The sequence below is a fragment of the Neomonachus schauinslandi genome, chromosome 1 (genome assembly GCF_002201575.2).
Source record: "Neomonachus schauinslandi chromosome 1, ASM220157v2, whole genome shotgun sequence".
Lineage (NCBI taxonomy): Eukaryota > Metazoa > Chordata > Mammalia > Carnivora > Phocidae > Neomonachus > Neomonachus schauinslandi.
This window is the reverse complement of record NC_058403.1, coordinates 44126641-44153298: the sequence shown is the minus strand read 5'-3', so window position 1 is coordinate 44153298 and position 26658 is coordinate 44126641. Positions and strand designations below refer to the sequence as shown.

At 33.4% G+C, this 26658-nt stretch overlaps 1 protein-coding gene across 1 annotated transcript in view; it reads right to left on the bottom strand.

Annotated features, from left to right (window-relative positions):
- The window catches only part of EPHA6 (EPH receptor A6), an 827849-nt gene that overhangs the window by 283964 nt on the left and 517227 nt on the right, over positions 1-26658 (bottom strand). The window contains exon 6 of the mRNA XM_021687948.1: positions 20538-20662. Coding sequence (XP_021543623.1) covers positions 20538-20662 — 125 coding nt within the window. The remainder of the gene's footprint in view (positions 1-20537; positions 20663-26658) is intronic.

Below are 26658 nucleotides of genomic sequence, written 5' to 3'. Positions count from 1 at the left end.
GCTGATCCATGAATGCAGACTCTCCATTTACTTGAGTGTTTTTAAATGTCTTTCTATAAAGTCTTACAATTGTTTTGCATATATTGAGATATGTTTTAGGTTTATCCCCAAATATTTCACAGATTATGTTGCTATTACAAATGTAATTTTTTTGAAAATTATGTTTGCTGTTTGCTGCTGGTATGTAGAAATGCAATTGAAATTTTATAGTCAGCCACCGTGATACAGTCTAATTATTTAAACAACTTGTATATAAATTTGGTGAAAATTTCTTTGTAGAAAGTCATATCTGAGATAATGTGAGTTTTCCTTTTACAACTCATATCATTATGTTATATTATTTATTTTTATCTAATTGAAATGGCTAGAACCTATAATATTTAGTAGAAACAATGATAATAGGCATTTTTGTATAGTTCCTGTTTTTAGGAGATTTACTTTAATATTTCCTCCCTAAGAAGGATATTTTCTTGGTTTTAATTACCTTAAGGAAGTTATCTTATGTTCCTAGTTTTCTAAGAATTACCCTCAAGAATAAGTATTAGATATCAAATGCCTTTTCTGCATCTATTGAGAACTTCCCCCTTTATTAACAGAAATTATATTTATAAATTATTTTCTGTTAAAACCTTCATGCATTATTGAAATAAATCTACTTTTTTTGTTCATTTGTTTGCTTTTTTTATAATCAGCTTGATTTTTTGGCTAATATTTAGTTTAGAATTTTGTAATTATGTTTCTGAGATTGGCCTGTAATTATTTCTCCTGCGGTTCTCTTTCAGTTAGGGTTATTCTGGTCATATAGAATGTGCTTCACAGAATTCCCTCTTTTTTCCTGTTCTTTGGAAGTGTTTGCATATGTTTGGAATGATGTATTCCTTGAAAGTTTGGTAAAATGAGTTCTAAAACTATTTAAACCAGAAGATCTGAATTTTTTTAAAAAAATATTTTATTTAGTTATTTGATAGAGAGAACAAGAGAGCAAAAGCAGGGGGAACAATAGAGGGAGAGGGAGAAGCAGGTTCCCCACTGAGCAGGGAGCCTAATGCGGGGCTCCATCCCATGACCCCGAGATCGTGACCTCAGCTGAAGGCAGCCGCTTAACCGAAAGAGCCACCCAGGTGTCCCAGAAGCTCTGAATTTTAAAGCAATTTTATCCACTGATTCAAAGTATTAGTTAAATAACTATTAAACCCATTAAATAGTTAAATAACTATTCAAGTTATTGACTTCAATTATATTTAGTAAATAATATTTTTATGCAACTTTTGCTTAGTTTATACAAGTTTTCACATTTATTCGTATAAAGTTGATCTGGGTTAACTCATTATCTTTTCAATCCCTATAATATTTGTTATTTTATCCCCACTACTATTCTCATTAATTTTTAGTTTATTTCTTTTACTTTGATCAGTCTATCTCAAGTTTTATATAACTGACTCATCACTTCAACTTTTGGTTTTGTTGATCTTCTCTTTTGTATCTTTTTTTTTTTTTGGTATTTTCCTATTCCTTCTTTCCACTTTCCCTGGGCTTATCCCTTTTTTTTTCTTCTGCTAAATTCATAAGTAGAATACTTAGCTCATTAATTTTCAGAATTTATTACTTTATAATATAGACACTTGTTATGAATTTCCATTTCTGAACTGCTTATACAATTTTGTTATGTAGTATTTTTATTACCATTCCATTAGAAGTACTTTAATTTCCTTTATCATTTCTTCTTTGACCCATGAATGCTATCTTTACCCAATATTTGAGTTCCTTCTCAAAATATTATTTTATACATGCAATGTTTGTTCAGATTTATGTGTATATTTACTATTTAATTTATTCATTTTTGGCTTCTTATATTCTCCTTTTGGAATAATTTTCCTTCTTACTAAAGCCATCCTTCAGGAGTTCCTACATGGTAGGTCTTTTGATGACAAACTCTGTTTATCTCTAAATGTCTTTATTTTATCCTTGTTCACAGATGATTCTGGGTTGATGAATGGTCTCTATCAAAAATTTGAAGGTAATATTCTTCAATCTTCTGCCTTCTGTTGTGCTAGAAGTCTGCTTTAATTCTAATTGTCATTCCTTTGTCAACAGAATGACAAGTAAGTCTCTAATTTAAAAATTGTCCTCTTTGTCTATTTCTTTATATTCTGCATTTCTACTAAAAAGTTTCTAACTCTAACATGAGTTATTTTTCCTATTTTAAATATGTTATACTTTGTGGATTCATTGGTTCTAGAAAATTTATAGTCGTTATGCATGTAAGTATTGCATGCTCTCCATTCCTTTTGTTTTTTCTTTCTTAGAATCCAGTTTAGTGTATATTTGATTTTGTTATTCTATTTTTCACAACTCTTTATTCTTCTTTTATAAAATTTCCTTTAACTTGTCTCTCTGGGCTGAGTTCTGGGCAACATTTTCAGATATATCTTCAAGTTTACTAAATGTCTCCTCTTATTATTGCTTATAATATATGTATACATACATTTTATATATGTATACATATATACATATGCACCTTATATACATAGACATATATATAATTTATATATAAATGAATAAATGTTTAATCCATTGGTTGCATGTCTTCTTACAATAATCACATATTTTCATTTTATAAGTTCCTTTTTCTCCTAATCTGCCTATTCTTCTCGTCTCTCTCTCATTTTCATGATTGCATTTGCTTTTTTTTTTTTAACATTCTATATATAACTGTTCTATGTATGATTCTTTAACCTATTTAGTCCATGGGATTCTAAATCTGTCGCTGACTGTTTCTGATGACTCATTCATGTCTTCTTGCTTTCTCTTGTGCTTGGTGTTCTTTGATTATGATATTATTGCCTCATCATAATCTGTGGTGTCATTGAGTCCTACATTTTCTCCAGAGAGGATTTACTTGTATGTCTGTGAGTAGCAGGGGGCTGCTGATGAAATGGTGCCACTTCAATTTTCCTTGAGCATCTTGGCTCAGCACAGGAAACCCAGGATGAGTCCTCCCTCCTAGCTGGTGGCCTAATACTCTAATTTTTATAATGGTGCTTTCAGAAACTGAGAAATCTGCTCTCTGAGAAAGCCCATCATACCAGACTGACAGTGTGTTTCTCCTCCACTCTCAGATTATTATTATTTTGGACAGGCAAAACAAATACTTGAATTTTTTCTTTAGCTTTTGTGAGACCAAAATAACCATCGAGAGTAGGCTTTATATATACCTATTTATTTTGCCAAGGAAGAGTCTTTAGGAATACCTTAGTCTGCCATCATTCTAGAAAAAATCTAGTAAGTCACTTTCTCCCAAGACTAAGTGACATAGAGCCTTTTTTCAATAGAAACCCCAAAAACATAGGAGAAGAGAAAGTGGAAGTTTAGGAGTAACAAATCATTCATTCATACAATCACCTATTTCTCAATTTTTATTGAATTATTACATTATATCTGGCCAAGTAATAAATGCTGGAGATGCAAAGCTGCACCACACATGATTTTAAGATGACTCACAATCTAGCATGTGAGGACAAGCACGGTCACAGAAAGGTCTGCAGTAACTTGCAATTCCCTTCTGTCCCTGCAAAAATCTTCTTTACTTTTCAACTGACACATATGTTTAAAATGAAATAAAATTGGAATGAAGGATATACAGGAACTATAATTGTTTTTAAGATACACATCTGATCAAAGATCTACATCTTCTGAAATATTTTCTACTTTGAAACAATGCAATATTTTGCTTAGATTCATCCCAAACTAAATATTTTGGGAAATATAATTTATGAATCAAATGTACTATTGTGATTGCAAACATTTTAAAGAAAGACATTTATAAACACCTTTCTTGATTTGGACATTTAAAAAGGCAATTAAGTGGATGAGAGGTATAATATTAATTAATTTCCTGAGTGATGGATTGGGTAAAAATAATTGAAAGTTTAATGAAAGACATAAAGATATTCTATAATTGTGAAAGACATGACATTTCTAATGACAGTTAATTATATCTTAAGCATATTTAACCAAATATAATAAAGCACTACTTAAAATATTTAATATCATCCTTAACCTGAATCTGCGGTGCTAAATAGCATCACATGTCAATGTTCGATAGATATTTGTTGAATGAGGGAAGGAAGGTAGAAAGAAAGGAAGAAGAGGGCGGGGGGCTTCTGCACTGTTGCAGCCTGTCTCCTATTCCGCCTTACTGTATTCAAGCTCAGTACATTATCTCTTCCTTGAACCTGACAACTTCTTGGGTTTCTTTTCATTCCTGGGTTTTCACAAAAGTGTTCTCTTTGCCTAGAAGGCTTTTGTCTTCCCATTTTGCCACAGTTGTTAATATTAAATGTCTCCCCATTGTGGGCTGGTACCTAAGCCAAAAATGAAAATATTTTATCTCTTTAATTATTTAAAATTGTATCCACAAAGGATTTTTATTACAGAAATTCACTTAACTCTAAATTCTAATGTAACTTTGGTTGCAAAAGAGTCTTGGATTTAATGTTCAGGGTACAGCATGGTGTGAAAGAAGAAATTCTGGATTTGCTGTTAGGTAGCAAAAATGTGTAGCTCAGGGGCATAAAATATATTTTAGTTTCTTCTTTCCATTTCTATCTTTGTTCTTTGCTTTGTCCTATATTAAAACAAAATATTAATACAAGGTAAAATGTTCATTTGTAAGAATAAAAAAGGAGTGGGCATTTTTTTTTTACAGATTTTATTTATTTATTTGAGAGAGAGAGAATGAGAGACAGAGAGCACGAGAGGGAGGAGGGTCAGAGGGAGAAGCAGACCCCCCGCTGAGCAGGGAGCCCGATGTGGGACTCGATCCCGGGACTCCAGGATCATGACCTGAGCTGAAGGCAGTCGCTTAACCAACTGAGCCACCCAGGTGCCCCAGGGAGTGGGTATTTTTGATTTCTATATTCTGCAGATTACAATACTTGGGCCAAAAATTGGGTTCACAAGTTCTGGCAATTAAGTGAAATTGAGAAATATATTTTATTTTTGGCAATAAACTATATAACACTGAAGTTAGAAAATTATATTTTTCCTCAAGTATTACTCAAGTAGAAAAATACAAGTGCTTTTAAAAATAAAGGCTATTGAATAAATCAGTAGACAATAATGTCAACCAATGTTGTTTTGAAGGCAGAATATGGGCTTATATATTGCATTGCAGATACTTTGTTTCTGATCATCTAATTTAACAAAGGATAGAGATCAGAGACTGTATATGAATGTGTTTTGAAATGTCTTTTTGTGGTCTACTACAAATAAACACCTTAAATGAATTTCCTACAAGTCCCAGATCTTACTCAACCGAAAGACCACATCCTCAATAAGTTCATCTAATAAAACAAACAAACAAAAAATACTTCCTGTCTATAGCCTTTGTCAAAAAACATGGTAGGGTTTGTAATTAAAAGATGTGTATGATCAAGTGGGTGACCATTACAGAGGAATGAGTTCAAGTTTCTTTGGCCCTTTTACAAAGACATATCCTGATCTCAACATGTATCATGCCTGGGATATATTTTATATCATTTTATACAGTTTGTCTTATTTCAAATTGTGCCTTCAGCTTTATTTTCTTCTAGAAAATTTTATGAACTTCAAGGTGTCAAAGAATAGACAAGACAGAATTACATACAACACACCAGTCACATCGGGAGATTAATTAATATTGGATGATGGTAATGGGACACTCTGGGCTGATGCTGAGGGAAGTAGAATGTGACTAGTTAAAAACAAAGGAGTTGATAAACACTGACACACACAAAAAAACAGGTTTTCCTTAGATTACAGATAACTACTCCTAATGACTATTTTAACTATTTTTTCCTGTAACTTTTCAGTGACAGTAACATCATCATACATTGTTTGCTTCATTTTATGAGAACCGATGTTCGCATGACAAGCAGTGTTAATTGGAGAGGGTTCTGAGTCACCTTTTTTAGAGCAAAGCCACCTGGCTTACTGCTTTCCCCAGAGTGACTCTTCTGTTCTGCAAGAAAGACAATCAGGAAATGCTCTCCAGGCCATTTTAATATGAAATACCAAAGCTTAGAAATCCCCTGTAAATAATTGAAGGCAACCATTAGGAGTAGAGCCAACCATTCTTTTAATGGAGAGGTCATGAGGGACAATACGCAGAGAACCTCTCTGAAAAGTCCAAGGAACATTCGGTGGTTTATAATTGATTTTTCTGGGCAGATTTCCTTTTTTCAAATAGTAATTATATCAGTGTCATTAATAATGGCTGTTGCAAGGGGCCTTGCTTTATTCTCCAAGGAAAAAATTATATCTGGTCAGAGAAGCCTCATAATTATTTCTACTTATTTGAAGCAGATAACAGACTTAGGTTTTTTTCCCTCTCATTTGAGATTCTAAGACACTTAAGCTTTCCCCTGAGGAATCAGGATAATAATAGCAGAGCCAGGAAATGAAGCAGCTTACTACACATTGCTTACTATGCGGGGATAAGCTAAGAGTTTTGCTGTAATAGTTTAACTTCCAGAGCACTTTTGTAGTAATTATTTTTTTTTCTAAATTTTAAAGGTCTGATGCATTTCTTGAGGATGTTAAGTATCTTTCTAAATTAAGAAAGTAAGGCATTTTCTCAAATAAAATTTCTTTGTGAAGAGATGTACTGATTAACAATTAGAAAAGAGCCAAATATCAGAGTTTAGAGGATTGGCTGAAGCAGAGAAATGCTGTTTTTAGCCTTGCCTTTATTAAGATATTTATTTGAATATATCAGGTAATACAAATCTTGGGAAATGACCTTTCTTGATTTAATTTTTTATTTACACAAACACACATACACACACACGTACAAACACACACACACATACACACGCATACAAACACCATTATTCATGCAGCTTTTTTGTCCAGTTTTTTCCATACTATGAGTGGATCTATTAATCTTCCTATGGCTTCTTATAAAACTATGTGGCACCGCACTTGATATATTTTTTGATATTTTAATTAATACTTATTTGGGAAAAAGTTCAATTTTTTTTTTAATGACCTGAGAAGGTACTGTGTTGGTTCATAAAATCAAGTTTAGAAATCTCTTTCATAAACTAAATTTTTAGTTATTTACAAAACATTAACTACTTTCCTGTATATCTTTACTATCCAGGAGTATTTATATAGTGAGAGAAAACTTCTGTTGTTTCTAAGGGCAGCCTTATCCTTTTGTAAGGCCAGGGGAATTGTGCTTTCATGGGATCTGGTCTACTTGAACTATCAGAAATTGTTAAGGTCTTGCAAGAGTCAAAGCACCATATATCCTTATTTATAGCTGAATATAAGGCCAAAGGTATAAGTTTTTCTGCTTAAGCTTCATCATGAGGATTAAGAATGGGTTTGTTTACTTGGAAATGTAGTTAGGTTTTTTATTTTACTTTTATTTTAGAGATAAAAAAATAACTACATGGGGTATTTAAATGACATGACTAACTTATTTGAAAAAAAAAGAGATCTGTTATATGTATGAAGTTGGGCTTTTATATGTTTAATTTTGGACAGCATAGTATAATCTTCTAAGAAAATTTTAAAAAATGAAATGGCCATATCATTGATCTAGAGTATGTTTTAAGTAATTAATTAATTAATTAATTATTTTCCTTGATAATCTTTTTCATAATTTTCATGGTTGTTCTTATTTTATTTTATTTTATTTTATTATGTTATGTTAATCACCATACATCACATCATTAGTTTTTGATGTAGTGTTCCGTGATTCATTGTTTGCATATAACACCCAGGACTCCATTCAGTACGTGACCTCTTTAATACCCATCACCATGCTAACTCATCCCCCACCCCTCTCCCCTCTAGAACCCTCAGTTTGTTTCTCAGAGTCCACAGTCTCTCATGGTTTATTTCCCCCTCCAAATCCACCCCCCAAAGACATGGTGTTTCAGAATAGTTACATAGCATTTCTTCACAGACAATTTTCTGTTGAAGCCAAATTAAAGCACCACAGATCCTTCCAAGAAGACCGATACAGTGGCCAACTTCTAAGATTCACCCTAACAATCCCCCTCTTCTAGTGTTTATACCATTATGCACTCCCCTCCCATATTTTACCAGGGTTGGTCTGTATGACCAATAGAATATGACAGAGGAGATAGTAACTGCTAAAATTAGATTATAAAAGATATTGCCTCTTTTTTACATGTGATCAAGCCCACCTGATGAGCAGCTGAAGTTTCCTCTCACATGAATGAGCTTGAGGAAAGTTTCCCTAGCCTCTGTTTCAGCTGACTGCAGCCCAAAATAGCTTGACTACAACCCCATGGAAGACCTTGAGCCAGAACCATGCAGCTGAGCCACTCCTGGATTTCTGATTCTTGGATACTTTGTGGATCCAATAATGAATACATATTCATTATTGTAAGCTGCTAAGCATTTAGGTAATTTGTTATATAGTAACAGAAAACTAATACAGTTGATCTTTAGATGAGGTTAATGTTCAGTATCTTTTCCTACAAGGGTAGCCTATTAAATAACATCTTCCAAATGGTGGTGCTTTCTGAAACAATATGGAATATTAGAAGAGAGCTGGCCTTGCATTCAGGATACCTGTATTGTGGTCTTGGATGTCACAGAAGCCACAGTTATTCTGGGTCTAGCATGCTAATATACGTCAAAGTTAGATTAAATTTGCCCTAATGACCATTCATATTTTTAAATTCTATAATTCTAAGAGGATTTTTATGCTTTCAGTTTGGAAATCCCTTTGCAAATGAAATCTTTATTTACCATAATATTGCCTACTTTTTGATATATACCTATTTTCATAAGTGATTAATAAAAAGAGAAGACGCTATTGCAAGGATGGTAGATGAGGTAAAGAGAATGTTTGGTTGCCACGTATCCTCTGCATAATCTACTTTGGCCTTTACGGAGTAAGAAGAAAGACAAAGAAGAAATGAGAACCATGAGGGAAGACATGAAAAGGTAGACACGTTAGAGTAATTTACCCCAACTAGATAGTAGAAATAATAAAATCTGCCAAAATAAGTAGAATATCATGTTTAAAGGATAGTTCTCATATATAAAAAACTTGCCTTAAACAGAAGAGCAAGAATCCTGTATCAAAATATAGCTTAAGTTGTCATTAACTTATTTAATATATATTTGGAAAGCATAATCATAATACAACTATTTTTCTATGTTTCTGGCCATACTACTATACATTTATATCTAATTTGTAAGACAAAAATTTATGTTTCTTATTTAATGTCAAATGTTTTACAGTTCAAGAAGTATGTAAATTCACGTGTTAAGAAACTGATTTTGTCGGGCACCTGGGTGGCTCAGTTGTTAAGCGTCTGCCTTCGGCTCAGGTCATAATCCCAGGGTCCTGGGATCAAGCCCCACTTCGGGCTCCCTGCTCAGCGGGAAGCCTGCTTCTCCCTCTCCCACTCCCCCTGCTTGTGTTCCCTCTCTCACTGTGTCTCTCTCTGTCAAATAAATAAATAAAATCTTAAAAAAAAAAAAGAAACTGATTTTGTGATTTCCAAATTAAAATGTTATCATATGCTTATACTAAAACTTCTTCAGTGACAATACAATAATATTATGGGATAGTATCAACTGGTTAACATTAATGTGGATGATATTTTTTAAATGTAGGAACTGGTTCTGCTCTGTAGTTTACTACATAGTGTAATAGCTACAGTCTTTATACCTGTTTGGCTCATTACCATATCATCTATAGAACAGAATAATCCTTTTGGTGCTGTTTGGATAAGATGTCATTCTGTTTGGGTAACAAATATTTAAAGGATCTTAGTGCAGGGACTGAAGCCATTTAAAACCCAAACTTGTACTAATATTTTAACTAATACCAATTTTAGTATGGTAAATGTATTGAATGCCTATTCTTTCCAAGTTTATATTTATATAAATATTTATATTTAAAAGTATTGTTTAGGGGCGCCTGGGTGGCTCAGTCCTTAAGCGTCTGCCTTCGGCTCAGGTCATAATCCCAGGGTCCTGGGATCGAGCCCCGCATCGGGCTCCCTGCTCCGCGGGAAGCCTGTTTCTCCCTCTCCCTCTCCCCCTGCTTGTGATCCTGCTCTCACTGTGTCTCTCTCTGTCAAATAAATAAATAAAATCTTAAAAAAAAAAAGTATTGTTTAATCTATTCTTCATAATAGCTTATTTGGTTGTTATCATTTCTCTCCTAACAGATGAGGAAATTCAAGTTTAGGGAAATAATAATTGCTATGGTCATTCAGTTAATTAGTGTCAAAACCTGAATTCTAGCACAGGTCTGTCAAAATCCACTATGACTAGAGTATTACTTCCTTTGATTGTCAAGGAGCTGAAAGGGAGTTTTAAAAGAATATCATAAGGCCATTTTCAATTTGGCTGAGGGAAATTGAGAAGTTTAAGGGCTTGTCCAAGGTCTGCAACTAGTTAGAGGCAGAGTTGATAGAACTACCCCGTTCAGTTTCATTTCAATTGCTTTATGATTTTAAATTATAGTACACTTTTGTTCTTACGGGTCAAATATTTTATTTCACAAATATCAGGATGAAGTGACCAAAGAGACACCAAAAATTAAATAAGGAATAGAAGAAAAATAAAATAAACAATACTTTAGTCACTTTTAATGTTTTATCAATAGCTAAATATATTTTTATTACAGTTTCTTACTAAGTGGCCAGTTGGAGGCTAAAATCTAAGCTGTATTCCAGAAGTAGGTAAGTGTCTCTCCTTAGCCAACAGCTAATTAACGTGTCTTGAAATGAGTTAGTATAGGTAGTGTATTCAGTAAATGTTAGTATTATTTTTGTTTTGTTTTTTTTCATAATCTAATTTAGTTATTAACTCCAAGACTTTGTTCTCTACCTTTAGTCAAGATTGTAAAATTAGTTTCAAGAATCAGAAATGTGCAAACATTTTACCTTCCAACTCCTTTTTATTTTTCTAATTTATCCAACTGAAATCAAAAGTTGGTCTTGCAGTAAATAAAGGCTGGTTTCCTAACTCTGGATACACTACAAATCTTGAACGTTAGACTTCCCCTCTGGCAGTAAAAAATCTGCAAATCAAGTCAGGCAGCAGAGGCACAGAGCAACTCATGTATTTCTTATGGAAAATTTTTATAAAAAGGTTGAATTTTCTTTATAATATTACAATATTTTGAAATCTACAGAGCCTAATAAAAATGGTGCTTAAAAATGCACAGTTTATAGGGAGGTGGGGAATGGGTTGGCCTGGTGATGGGTATTAAAGAGGGCACGTATTGAATGGAGCACTGGGTGTTATACACAAACAATGAATCATGGAACACTACATCAAAAACTAATGATGTAATGTATGGTGATTAACATATCATAATAAAAAAAAAAAAAACATGGGGCGCCTGGGTGGCTCAGTCGTTAAGCGTCTGCCTTCGGCTCAGGTCATGATCCCAGGGTCCTGGGATCGAGCCCCGCATCGGGCTCCCTGCTCGGCAGGAAGCCTGCTTCTCCCTCTCCCACTCCCCCTGCTTGTGTTCCCTCTCTCGCTGTGTCTCTCTCTGTCAAATAAATAAATAAAATCTTTAAAAAAAATTAAAAAAATTAAAAAAATAAAAAAATAAAAAAACTAATGATGTAATGTATGGTGATTAACATAACATAATAAAATAAAATTTTAAAAAATGCACGGTTTAAAAACACATACACACCTTCCACAAGAGTATTTATTGAAGTAAGCTATTTTTGAGAGGAAAGCCCCCCCAGTTCCTGATTGGCTACCAAGAAAAGTTACTATTCTGCCTTACCCTCTGAATGGTCCATATTTCCTCTAGAAGTCGCCCTAAATAAATCCCTCAAGGAAGACGGAGCCAAACAATGCATTCTGTAAATTGCTACCCCATCTTTTATGGGAAATAGCTCAAGATAACTTCACATGATCCTTCATATAATTACAGGTTTCAAAATCTTCAGAAGAAATAAATGCGTCTATGTTCAATGGGTAGATTTTCTTATTACGTGCTGGATGAAAGAGAGTAGCAGTAGAGTATCAGAAGAGAAAGGGTAAATTTATGAATTGGTAATTATGTTTGTACTTCTGGTCCCACACTGTAATTGTTTAAAGAACAGGCAAAAAATATGGTTGTATTTCCTTAACTGCATTTAAAATAAGCAAATCTTACATTCCTCCCCAGGGAATATGATTCAGTCAACATTTTAATAAGGCCAGTGATCAAGGAAAAACTTGCTAAGGGTTAGATAACACAATATAATTGCAGCTCTTAGCTTGCAATTTATATTAGAAAATCTGGCAAGATTTACCTACAGGCATTATATAGTAGTATTTAATCTTTCATCATTTTAGGATGGGAAGTTAGATGTCCGACTTGTATATTTAACTTTCAAAAGTAGCAACATTATATTTACATTTTCCACTAATGGAAGATTAGTTCTTTGAAGGCTAAATGCAATATGAATTCAAGACGACATTACATTAGAAAAATTGGTGTTTGTCAGTGAGATTTTTGTCTGATTTTCACCAAACTAGATCAGAAATTTAGAGGAAGTTTGAATTTATGTCCTTGTTATTCCTCAGAAGGGATTTTCTGAAGGAATGAAAATATAATAGAAAAATACAAGCTGGTTGAAATGTAACACAGCAAGTTGGCAGAAGAGTGGTTAATCAATGTGTAGCCTTACCTATTAGCACAAAGAACATCAGGCTGCGATTGCACTTCTGGTGACTGTATTTAGCCGAAAGAATCCCAGGCCCTTTGAGCATGATGTAGGGAGTATTGTTTTACTGTTCTTGGAAACAGAACATACATTTTTGACACTCATTATGTTTATAACCTTCATTTCAGTCTATATATTGAGGTATATTCTAAAGTTTTGAATGGAGTATAGTTAAGAGTACTTAGTTCTCCCCACTTAATCTTTTCCTTTTTTTGGATGTACCAAAACTTTCACATACTAAACCTGGCTTCTATCATTTCAAATGAATCTGTTTTTCAAAGCAAACAAAGGATAAAGATAGTATAACTCTTAGGAAGATGGAGAGAATGAAAAGCTAGAATAGTTAGTAGACACTTGTAATTTCCACGTGCATACAGACTCTGTGCTTGATGGAATAGTGGCCATTATCTTTTAAATTTCTATTTTGATATGTGAAAACCATACAGATGCTGCTTTTGAGGCAGTGCTAGCACTAGTCCCAGGCTTGCTCTCATGAGAATCTCTGCTCCAGGCACCATGGCACTCCCTGGGCTCACTAAACTAGACAGGCTTCTAGGCAGTGTGGTGTTTGCTGCACAACACGGAAATTGGCCATGGAATTTCCATAATGAGTGTTTGTATCAGTAAATTCCCTTGTTGTCCATTTTCTATCAGGTAATGTTGTTTTAATTAGTACCAAATGCTCATACCCAATTTCTCTGTGGTGGACATCACAACAAATAAGGATTATGAAAAAGAAAGGGAAAAAAAGAACACAACACTTTCTTTAACAGCTCAGGGATTTGCCGATTTTCATTAGAAGCACTCGATTGCATCTGAAACTGACTTGGTCCTTTATTTGCTGCATTTTGCTTCAAACTGATATTTTAGTTTCTAATATCATATGCATCATATAGCATCTACAGAGGTCTTAGCCAGTTAAAGATGGTGCAGTGTTTAAGTTCATGAGTATGTTTAAAGGGTTGTGATTATTTTCCCTCCCTACACTGGATAAAGTGAGGTAACAGAGAATCAGGGCCTCTGAAGACTTAAATTCAAAGTTTGGTCCTAGGAACAGCACTGCTAGCTTTCCCTGGGAAACTGTTCTCAATGTAAATCTTTATCCATGCTGCCAACTCACTTCTAGTCAACTGAATCATTGTCCACATTTCAAAAAGTTCCTCGTGTACTCCGGTTGATCCTTACGCCCTCCTCAATCCCACTTTCCTTAGTTCCTGTGTAATAGCCACACTTAGGTTTACACACAAGTTTACATTTAGATTGCAAAATGTACAGTTAGAGGCACCTGGGTGGCTCAGTAGGTTAAGCACCTGCCTTCCACTCAGGTCCTGGGATCAAGCCCCACCTACGGCTTTCCACTCAGTGAGGAGTCTGCTTCTCCCTCTGCCCTTCCCCTCTGCTCGTGCTTTCTCTCTCTCACTCTGCACTCTCTCTCTCTCAAATAAATAAATAAAATCTTAAAAAAATGTACAAGTTAGAGATGGCCACAGGGGAAAGAGTGTGCAAAGAACGAAGGTGATATGTTTCTGTACCTAATGAGTGGATGGAGGTAAGAGTAGCATTCATGGAAGTGAAGAGAAAGTTCTCTTCTTCCCTTGGGCAAACACCAAAGTGAAGGAAATACAACAAAAGAAAATGAAGAATGTACATTGAACATTTTTTTTAAAAAGGAAGGTTTTTTTTTCTTTTTTCAGTTGATTATTTCTTCAATAATTTCTTCATATAATTTTAATCAAATAAAGATGCAGATTTACTGATTATATATCTTTAGGAAAAAAGAGCAATATTTATTGAATTATTATCTTGGGGAAAACTATCTTGAGAAAGTAGACTAAGAGAGGAGGGGAGAAAGAAAGAGGCTTGTATAAAGTTTGGTACTGAGAAGTATATGACTTCATAAAGGATACCATGAATGTAAAATTCTCTCAAAAGAGGCTACCTTAAATCACCTCTGGGAGATGAAAATACTTCACATAATTAAAAATTTCCTACAAATCCCCTCACCTTTTTTTTTAAACAATACACTGTTCTCATGACATGAAATTATATAAGTTTATACAAAACTAATAGGTACTTTATTGGTAAACTAGGTGAAACAAAGGCAGATACAGTAATTGAGTATTTTACATAGATAATATTGCCCATGTAGACAAAAGAAATGCTTCCTTTCTCATGATGAGCTCTCTTGAACAAAAATCTAAAAACTGCTGACTCTGGTAAAAATTAATAAGAGAACTTTTATGGAAAAGACTTTACCAGTCACAGTGTCTTTAAATACTGGATATAAGAATAATGAACTGTTATGTGGGATTCATGTTTGCAAAATCAGATACCAGTTGGTAATTAGTGGAGTTGTACAGCACCCTGATGAAATAGGTATGTTTTATCGCTGCCATTTTACAGAGCAAAATGGGCATTGGAAAGTAATGAAGTGTTTGGCCTCAGGGAACCCAGAAAATTAGCATCAGCAGAAAGCACTGACTTTTTTGAGACATCCAATTGTGATGCAAGTACCAAGGCCAGCATTGACAACCACTTACTGGCTGTGTGATTTTGATGAAGTTACACACCTTTGTTGTGCTTTAGTTCCCTCATCTGTAAAATGGGAAGAGGGATAGTATTTATCTCAAAGCGCTGTTATTAAGATTGAATTATTTGATCCATGAAAAACACTTTTAAAAGTACCTAGCATGTAACTAGCCAACTATTGTTGTCGATGAATTATTAACTGTGTGCCTTTCTGGGTGCTGAGGATCTGAAAGTAAAGAGGAAATCCCTGCCCTCCTGGACTTACATTCTACTTATTAACAGAACATCCTTTTAGCTGATGGACACATGTGTATGTGTCTTTGTTATGAACAAAGTTCTGGTGTTCTTTCTCTGTTTTTTTTTTTTTTTTTTTTCAATTGCTGGGGTAATTTCACAGTGGCTGGGTGACTTCTCTCAATTTCCTATGAATAAGTTCCGAAGAAAGAGAAGATTTTTACTAATTTATTTAGAATCCGACTGAAAGCAAACAGCGTTTCAGTGTTAGGCACTGACTGAGCGTTGGGTGACAATGACAAACAAGAAATGGTCTCCTTTCCTCAGGGGCTCACAAACCAGTGAGAGAGTCAGATATACACATAAATGACTCTAATCAAGACTAACTTTGAGGGGTGCCTAGATGGTGCAGTCGGTTAAGCATCTGACTCTTGGTTTTGACTCAGGTCCTGATCTCAGGGTCATGAGATCAAACCCCGTGTCTGGCTCAGCACAGAGTCTGCTGTCTGCTCCTCCTGCTTGTGCTTTCTCTCTCAAATAAATCTTTAAAAGAAAAAGACTAACTTTGATAAATATAATAAAAGAACAAAGAAGCAGGAGAAAGAAAAATGCCCTGGGCAGAGGACAAAAGGAGAGGAAAAATCAAGAATGAGAACAAAAAGAGTAAAGAGAGAGGGAAGAGTAGAAATAAGGAAAGGGCATGTTTGATATTCAATGGAATTTTAGATATTTTGTGACTGCAAGAGGGTTTGCAAATTTTATAGTTGGAGACACAGGGGGTGGAAGCAGATAATGTTTTAGTTTTGCTGAAATAACTTTCTAGGCCCAAGATGAAGTTGCTCCTACCTGGGGTGCCACACCAGCAAACTGAATACGATTTTTGTATCCCTGTAAATTCTGTTTGATCAAAAACACAGTATATCCAGTTAGCCAGTCCCCAAATGCCAAGCCAACTCTACACTTCTTTCCTCCTTCCTTCTCACCCCAAATAAGATTAAATATGTGGCCTCAGCCAATCAGATATTTTCAATTTTTCTCTTCTTTGTTCTTAGTCTTTAACCTATAAAAGTTTCCTGCCTTCTGCCCCATTTTGCAGTTCTCTGAGACTGTCCACTTCCTGAAGTGTTAAATAAAACGTGTTTGTATCACCTAATTTGTCTTTTTTTTTTTTTTAACAGTTCCCTCATGAGTAGGCTTTACTTTGTTAGTAGGTAAATATGAAAGAGGATTTTTTTGGTAACATACCTGACTTTCTTCATTATTTTAAGTGCCTTTTCATGTTCAAAGTGTATTCACTTGAGTGTAAAAAAATGAAACACTTTTTGAGTATGAAAAAAGTAACTAAGAATTGGGGGGGTATAATTAACCGAACAGACAATATCTAATTAGTTATAATCAACAAGCAGTATGTTTTCTTCTCCATACCCTTCTCATCACACACAGAAGACAACATAGGGTCTTAATTTTTATATATAATTATAATGTGAAGAATACTGTTCCCTGTGGTAAAGTACTTTTTTAAATGTGTGTGCATTTAATTTCAGTAGACATAAATGAAAAACTACAATTATTTGAGTTATGGGATAACATATCTATAAACTGTATGGATGTAATTTTGAAACAGCTAGAACTAGAGATTATCTTACTAGACCTTTTTTTTTTTTTACAGATGAAGAAACAGGACTAAGAAAATTAAGATCTGAGCCAAAATTGAGTTTTTGAACACCCAGGGCAGGGCCTTTTTCTAATACTACACATTCCCTGAGAAAAGGTCACTGCTAACAACAGTATGTTGTTTGACCTCAGATATTTGTGGACACTTCACATTCTAAGCAGCTTAACTTCTTTCCTAATTTATAGAATAATGCTCTTAAGGAGAACATAATAAAACAGCATGAATTCCTGAGAGAATGGTATAAATATTGATTATTTGTGGGTTAATTATGAGTTAGCAATACAGAGTAACTTTGATTAAAAGGAAATGGAAGGTATAAAATCCCATAAATTAAAGACTGAAGCACCAATATTAAAGACTGAAGAGAACATGAATATTATAATGAGCCTAGGCTTAAAATTCTTTCACAGTTCCCTGAGCACAGAAGTACCTTAGTTAATGGTGCACCACCAGACCCCCTTGGATCACCTTTATCTGCTCCTGCTCCTACCCACCCCCCCAATGTTTGTTTTTTTGACTGTAAAGGCTTGTATCTGGCACCTTCTTTATAGACCTAAACGTGGGTTACTAAAGCCACTGCAGAGAACCAGAAGTGCTGCTGACTTTTTTTTTTTTCTGTACACCTCATTAGGACATGTGGCCAATGATTGCCTGGAGCCAGAGTATGGTAGCTCAGCTTCTTGATCTCCATAGGATGAACTGTGAGATGTAATTTATACTCCAGAGCTCCCGTTGGTCACTCTGAGTTTGACTGGCATTTTCTTCATAGTCCTGCTTCCCCATTCTTTACCGGTTTTCCTAGGAGCTTTCTTAATTAATCACTTGCTTACAAAATCCTGTCTCAGGGTTTGCTTAAGGGCAACTAGACAGAAGACAAAAAGCAAAGCTATTTTGGATCCATCCCTTCATCCATCCATCTGTATTTATCTATGCTTGCTACTTCCCTCTCTCTTCCTTGCCTCCATCCATGTACTTCAGTCCCCCATGCCACTCCCACTCAACAAGCAACATTGGAGACAGCATGGTGTACACTCTGTTCCAGTCCATATTTCTCTATATTTATATAATCATATATACATACACATATAGAGTGGGGTATTTGCATTCCATATTAGGATCATATATTTGTACATATATTTCTTTGTATCTTGCTTTTCTTACTGAACAGTATTTAGGTTCCTAATAAAGAAGGAAATTAGCACTTTAAGAGTTCTATCGTAAGGTGTTAGTTATAAATTTTATAAAAATATTTTCTTGAAAGCAGAAATCATGTTATAGATGCCTATAGGTAAAATGCACAGTTACCGTATGAAGCCATAGTTGGAAACAGTTTTAATCCTATCAGTCATTTTATGCTCACTCTGAAAGGTTTGATATTCTAACATCGTTGATTAGTTGCCTATACATTATGTATTTACGTATGAAAAGAATGATTTTTATTTAGTTTGTATACAATCCCCATGCTATTGTATACTGGTTCTATGTTATATGCCAAATATTTCCTTAATTCTTTCTTAAATTAAATGATTTCTAATACTGATTTAGTGTGCTTTTCATCTTTAGGTCTGTTTATAAAATCAATCTTTACAACCTACTTGAAGAGTTGATACCTTCATTTCCCTTTTGTAAATGTGAAGTGTGAAACATAGGGAGATTAACTGAGTTTTCTTGGCCACAGGCATAATGAGAGTCACAATCAGAACATGAAATAGGCATCCTTGGCTTCCAACTCCAGGTTTATTACATGTGTAGTAACTTCATTAGCAAAACTGCCATTTTCTTACAAAATAGACTCCTTCATAACATTACCTATTTTATCATTAAAACACGGAAATTATGTAAATTACCATCTTTCAGGATATTATTGATTTCTAAAATTTTGATTGGATGAATATGGTTCCCTTTTTACAGAATCTGTATGATTTGTCCTTAATTGGAAATATTGCAAGTTATCTTCATCTTCAAACATACGAAGTATAAATGACTATAAAATGAGAATGATTTTCTGTGTACAAAATACAGCCTTCATAAAACATGGAGGAGTATTCTCATTCTGAAAAGTTGCTTATATATGTGCCCATTGCTTTTTTAAATAATGAGAATTTCCGCATACCTAAAGATCTATCTAGATGAGTAGTCAGAAAATATGTGTATTTTGTGACAGCGTGCTAGAGGTTGTAACATTTGAAAGGATAGCTCAACAGGATTTCTGGCACATGCTGGCTTGGCTAATGTGCTGAATCTGTAATTCAATTAAAACTCAGTCAATTTCCCCTTTCTTAGACTATGGAGTTATTCCTGCTGGTTCATAATGACAGTTTTCATTGACTACATAATGCTGAAATTACTGGAGTGTCAAAAATGGATACAGGCAGGCTACTGAATTACCTCTCCTTTTTCAAACTTATATTTGCTCAGAAGCAATAGAGTAGAAAAAGATAGAGTTCCATTTCTGTTCTTGTCTTGTACTTCTTCAGAGGAAATAAAAATTTATTTGTGATGTTCCTTTGCTTCTAGTCAGTTACAGAAATGCAAGAAGTTCCTTCTTACCGTACTATACAACTAGAAATTGCGTATGATTTTTACCTTATTTTTAAAAATTTAATGTTCCCTTTATTAATATTCCAGAGCAGTAGTTGCACAATGGAGACATACCAGACTTGTTATGTAGTCTGTGACAATGTCTACAGGCACAGTATCATAAAAGTGAGGAATAAGGGGAAAAAACATAAGGAAGAATGTGGATACAATAAAGATAAGGAAGTATATAATTTGGGGAAAATATAGTAGCTGAGAACGATTTTAAAATGACAAAAATGAAAATTAAAATGAAGTTGATTTATTAACCAGATATATCTTGCTAGCTTCTTAAAAAAGTAAAACAGCTGACCTAAATGTAAAGAAAAATTTTAAACCACCAGCTGTTTCCATTTATCCCTTAAATCATCCTTTCCAAATTATAGTGAACTGTTAACTTTAAACTCATTGGCAAAAAATATGGGCTACACAAACTCTCTCTTTAGGTTAGAGCAATTCCATTTTACCATGTCTTCCGAGTGAATTGTAGAAACAATGTTATGTCAACTAAACTATAAACTAAAGGAGTTACTGCCTCTTACTATATTGGAAAAATCCCTATATTAAGTCATGACAGAAATGAACACCTTGTGTCTTCTACTTTATAATCTGACATAAAACAAAACAAATTAATTAAGAAAGTATAAGCATAATAGTAAATTAGAAAGTTTTCAAAGAAATAGGTATGAAGTTAGGTCAAAGAACAGGTTTTAAAGTAAAATAATATAACAACATGCTCAAAATATACATATATACATATATATGTATATGTAGTTTTTTAGGAAGCTCCAAATAAGACCTACTTTCTCATAGTACTTGATCTCGTAGTCCAGAATGGCTCCATTGGAAAAAGCAGGTGCTTGCCATGATAGGGCAATGCTATTTTGGGATGCCCAGTCCTTCCTTACCACACCTATCAGGGAAGGTGCTGAAAGGAAAGAAAATAACTAAGAATTAATTGTCAGGAATCATTCTCCAGAATCCTTTCTTTAATATTTTGTCTTCCAAGGAAAATATAATTCTTGTTGAAGAGGACAGCAATTGTTGATATCAGATTAATAAGAAAGCCTTAGGAGCTACTCTATTTAATCCAAATAAAGTATTAAAATATAGTTAGAGACATTACTAGGGAACATAGGAAAAACTCAAATAGTCCAAGAATGAGAGCCAGAACTCATCATCTTAGTCTTTGTTAGTGGAGGACATTTTCCTTTAAACTGGCTTTGGTTTTATGTTATGACATGAAGTACAATACACTTGGATCTTATATTTTATCCAATCTAAGTCTGCTATAGAAAAATACTCTGCAATTACACAATCATTTATAGGCTTTTCTTTCTCCTCAAGACTTAGTACTTTATAAAGTCTTAGTACTTTATAAAAGTTTAAATCACAAACTTCTTAACTATAAATTATTGCATATCAACATGAGAATTATTTCTTTTGCATGGTTTCTGTGACATTTGAATAAAATTGAAACATTTAACTTCTGAAGTTTATTTTCAGCATCATGTCTTTTTTCCCCTATACAAAATTGTTTTAACAACCCAATCCTAACCTAATCTTGCACTAAACTTCCAAAATTTCCCTAGAATGTATATATCATAGATATATACATTTTAAAGTATTCTAATTTTTAAATACAACAGGTTTTTACATAGAAGTTAAAATTCATTCATAAAAAGAGAAATATAAGTGAAATGTACTGAGATACCATTTCTTACCAAGCAGATTGGCAAAAATCCAAAAATCTGACAGCAGGCTCTGCTGACTAGGCTATAGGGAAAAGCACTTTAATACATTGTCGGTGGGAATGCAAAATGGTACAACTTTCATGAAGGGAAATTCGACAATTTAAGGCAAATTATATGTTCATTTACACTTGGGCTTTTTGAAATCTATCCCAAAGATACACTGAACACAAAGTGACATATTTACAAGACTACTCACTGAGATTTATTTGTAAAGATTGGAAACAATTTAACTGTTCGTCAAAAAGGGACTGGTTGAAAAACTATGCTACATCCACCAGAAAATTATGGCTATCTATAAAAACTATAATGGAGTTTTTTCAGAATACATTTTTAAGTGAAAAAAATAAGGTGGGAAGAATGTATAAAAAACAATGTAAGGATAAACCCAAGAATAGAAAAAATGATAACCATGGATACCTTCAGGGGTGGGAGACAATAGGATGGACACTATAAAATTGCAAGATAGAAGTCTCAGAATCTGCCTTCCCTTGAAAATTTACTTTGGAACCCTGTAAATAGTTAAATGCTTAGAAAACAAATTAGCCCTTAAAAAAGTAATAACAAAAAAAGCAAAGAAAAATGAAAGAAACCTGTGTATTGAGGCACAGCCTCCAAGAGTAACTATTTAAAACTCTAAAGCATAGTAACTTAGCATACATCCTAATGAGATAATTTTAAGGATTAAAAAAAAAAACAACCTGTAAAAATTATGAAACTGTTTTTAGTAATGATATTGTTGTTGGTTATATTAGTATAGTAATTCTGAATCTGTGTATGTTGAGGGTTAAAGCAAATGAGTAATTATTTTGGTGTTATTGAGGACTAGGTCGGTTTGTTTTTTCTATGGGAAATGGGGATATAGATATCAAATCAATGGAGGTATGTAAAAACTCTGTAATGATAAACTCAAATTAGAATTATCATTATGAACTCATAATGTCTTTCCAACGCATTTCCAGAAATCTATTCAAATAAACCAATTGCAGGTGAGAATAGAATTTGAAAAGACTGATTCTCTATGATTATAATACATATACTTTACATTTCTAAGAAAGACTCAGGTATTAAGTTTGGTATTTTATTTCTAAATGTTCCCTTTATATTGCGGGGATAAAGTATTTCTTAAATTTATGAGAATGACAAGTTTGGTTTTCCTAAGGAAATAAGTACTTTAGAAATTATATTTAAAACTCTTTCTAGCTGTTCAATGAAAGTATTATTGTTGCATTAAAATATATTTCTAAAAATGAGTTGCTAAAAGATAGAAGAGTTTGTTCTATAAGCTAAAACAGAAATAGATAGCATGGTAAATATGAAAAATGCTTAGATGATTCACTATTTAAATTGAGTCATATTCACTACTAAGAAACTACCATTAATAAATTTATCCCTGTTGGAAATTGCATTAATGTTTTTGAATTATAGTATAATAATGTATTAAATGGAGTTTTATGGAAAAATTATAATTTTAACGTCAATCATACAAATTAGAAGTTGCCTTAAATATATCAATTCATTACAATTTTTGAAAATGTCCTTTTCATGTATACAATCTTATGGTTAATTTTCAGTTTAATGTACAATGTCATAAAACAATAATATTACCAGTATACTACATCTTGCCACATAATTATTTAGCACTCAAGGTCAAATAGTATAATCCTTGCAAAACTGATAATAAATTCAATTATGGCAGCATATTAGAATGACTATTGATTAACAAATAGGTACTATCTTTTCTATTTCTAATTCTCCACTGGTTAATTAAGAGTAAAGGTACAGATTTTATGAGTCCTCCTCCATAAAATAGAAATAAAGAAAATCCATTCCCTAACTACCCTGGGAAGTACTACTTACTACACCATTCTCTAACTAATCTAGTTATAGATCTTCACTTATACATGGACTTCAGGGTCCAAGAACTATATAAACTCTAAAATCTTTTCACTTTTGCACATCCCTTTCATATGTAAATATCCATATTTTACATAGTTGTAAAATATACATAATTTTAGATAATTCTGTTTTTTAACCATATATTTGAAATCCTATTCCATATTTTGATATAGTCTTCATAATTATTACTTTGATGGATAAAATATTCAATTATGTTTATGCTTTATCAGATCATTCCTCTAATGTTGAAGTTTCCAATATTATCCTGTTAGAGTTTTCACAATTTATGCACACATTTTTTATTTTGTTAAATTATTTTACAGAGAAAAGTGCTTTACATAATTTGGATTTTCTGAGCCATACTGTTTATTAATATATTGCTTTTGAAATGAGCTGCACAATATACACCAGCCACACATTTTAAACAGTTAATGAGTTAAAGCAGAGGATGTGGCAATTTATAGGTCAATATACACCCCAAATGCTGCATTTTCTATTTTCTGAGGAGGCTAGCACCGTATGGAATTTTATTTTAAAATATAGCTTCAATACATGAAACCTCAAGAATTTGTTTCGAACATACTTAATAAATTTGTTTTATTAATAACCCATTTACGTAACGTCTGAATTTGGCATATTGTGACAACACTGTAGTACCAACAAACTTAAAAGGGAAAACACATTTATTCCTCCACATGAGAAAAACTAATTTTAGAACATAGAGGGCAACTATTGATTTTTACTTCTGATTCTAAAAAGTCAGAGAAGGAAATAAATAGGGAAATAATATCTTCTGCAGTCTGTCAGATCAGAGACTAACTGAAAGACTTGAAGGCTCAAGCAATGTTTCCTGAGTACAGAATTGTATATTCAGTATAGTTTTCAGTAGAATTGTATTTCTGATATACATCCTTTCTTAAGCCTTCAAAATCTTAGCTTTGACCTTCAAAATAAATGATTATTGAATAGATTACCACATTTTTGAAAATGGTTTTAATACAAACCTTTCTGATTACTACATTTTCTGAATCTCAAATAGTTTACCAAGAATTACATGGCAAAATAAGTACATAGTGGAGTTAGTGAACAAAGGAGATTTTATCCACATTAGGATGAGTGTTATTTTCTAATGCTTATACGGAAATACCTGAAATAATAGTAAATTATTCTATTAGTTATTTTGCACCTAATTACGATTTAATTGTGTGTGTGGTTAGGTGAAAAAGAGAGATATAGGGAGAGCAAGAGCATACTCCTACACACATGTGTTTGTGACAATGAAAATCTTAACAGTGAATGTTAAATAGTAGAATCTTAGTACTAGGATAGACCTTGTAAGTCATTTTTTTTATATTTTAGTTTTGTTTTCAGATTATTTATTGTTACTGTATAGAACTATAATAGATTTTTCTTTTTTGATTTTTTTTATTAACATATAATGTATTATTTGTTTTAGGGGTACAGGTCTGTGATTCATCAGTCTTACACAACACACAGCCTCCCCAGTGTCCATCACCCAGCCACCCCACCCCTCCCACCCCCTCCACTCCAGCAGCCCTCAGTTTGTTTCCTCAGATTAAGAGTCTCTTATGGTTTGTCTCCCTTGTAAGTCTTTTCATACATTTTTTTAACAATGCAGAAAATCCCTCAGCATATCCTTGTTTGCTGATTATCCACTTCTTGCTTCAACCGTTGCTGTAAAAAGTACACCACTTCATAAGGCTACCTGTTTCTTTTTGAAAATCTCTAGTTGTTAAAAAATTCTTACATGGAATCATTGTTTTCCTCCTGTAACTTCAACCTCGGTCCTGGTTCTTACCTTTAGCATTAATAGAATTAACTCGTCACTTTTGCTCATCTATCATACTCTTTCTTCTCTCCTTTCTTTTCTCTCTTCTTCCTATCCCTTTTCCTTCCCCCTTCCTTCCTTCCTCTCTTCTTCATTTCCTTTTTTAGTGCTTTTCAGTGTCTCTCTCTTTTCTTTATTATTTTCCTTTCTTTTCTTCCCTGTGCTTCTTTTTAGAGAGATGTGTGTGTGTGTGCGTGTGCGTGTTAGGGGAAATATAATCAATGACATAATGGGATGAAAATAAAATAATAAATAAATAATATACACCCGAAAGTGCAAATCGGAACAGACTTTTAAGACTATGATTTTCCCTTTTTCTTTGCTAATGAACCAATGGGTATTGTTGCAAAGCAAGAACAGGTAAGAGTGCTTCATTCTGCAGATGCTCAAGAAAGGGATATGCTGTAATCAATACTGTAATTTTACTTGTGAAGTTCTGTAAATGTGATATTTATCATATTAATTGACATTTTTGAAACCTGAGAGCATACTTCAAACTATTTTTGAATCTATATCTTGTTTTGGAAATGTTTATTAAATATATTGTGCTTTATACAACATAATATAGCCTAACAGTATCTGCCTCATGTGTTTTCTTTTGATGTTTCCCCTGCAATCAGAGTTTAATGGTAATATATATTGTTACCGTCTTTCCCCATGTGGTTGGAATGTGGTTATGAGCTTGAAATATGCATGTCATACTTAAAGCAGAATTGATGCTTTATTTTCTTTCTAACTTCTGTCTTTTTCCTATACCTGGGAATAACACTGTGGAATGCTAAGTCATATGACAGCTGTCATAGGATGAATAATGGCTCACAAATATGTTCACATCGAATCCCCAGAACCTGTGAATGTTCCTCTCTGGTAAAAGAGACTTTGCAGTTCTGATTAAGCTAAGGACTTTGAGATGGAAAGATGATCCTGAATTATCCAGGTGTGCCCCATGTAATCACAAGTGTCATAAGAAGGAGGCAGGAGGTGACTTGTCTCCAGAAGAGAAAGCTGTGAGCCAAAGAACGCAGGCAACCCATAGCAACCAGGAGAGGGAAATAATAAATTCTTGCTGGAGCCTCCAGAAGGAACCAGCCCTCCTGATATCTTTGTTTTATCCCTGTAAGACTCATTTTGGACTTCTGACACCCAGAACAGTAAGATAATAACTATCTGTTCTTGAGATTGTAAATTTGTGTAATATGCTATAGTAACAATAGGAAACTTAACAACGATTCAACGATTCAACGGATTCACTTCAAAAAACCTTAATTTGGGATACATTTATAGTTCTGTAAGGAAAGTGAGTGGGTTTTAAAAAACAAGTTTCTAAGAAAAAAAGTTTCTAAAACAGTGATAAAAACACATCTATTTAATTACTTTATTCATTTGATATATTTACTAATTTAAAAAAAGTGTTCAATCTGTTTA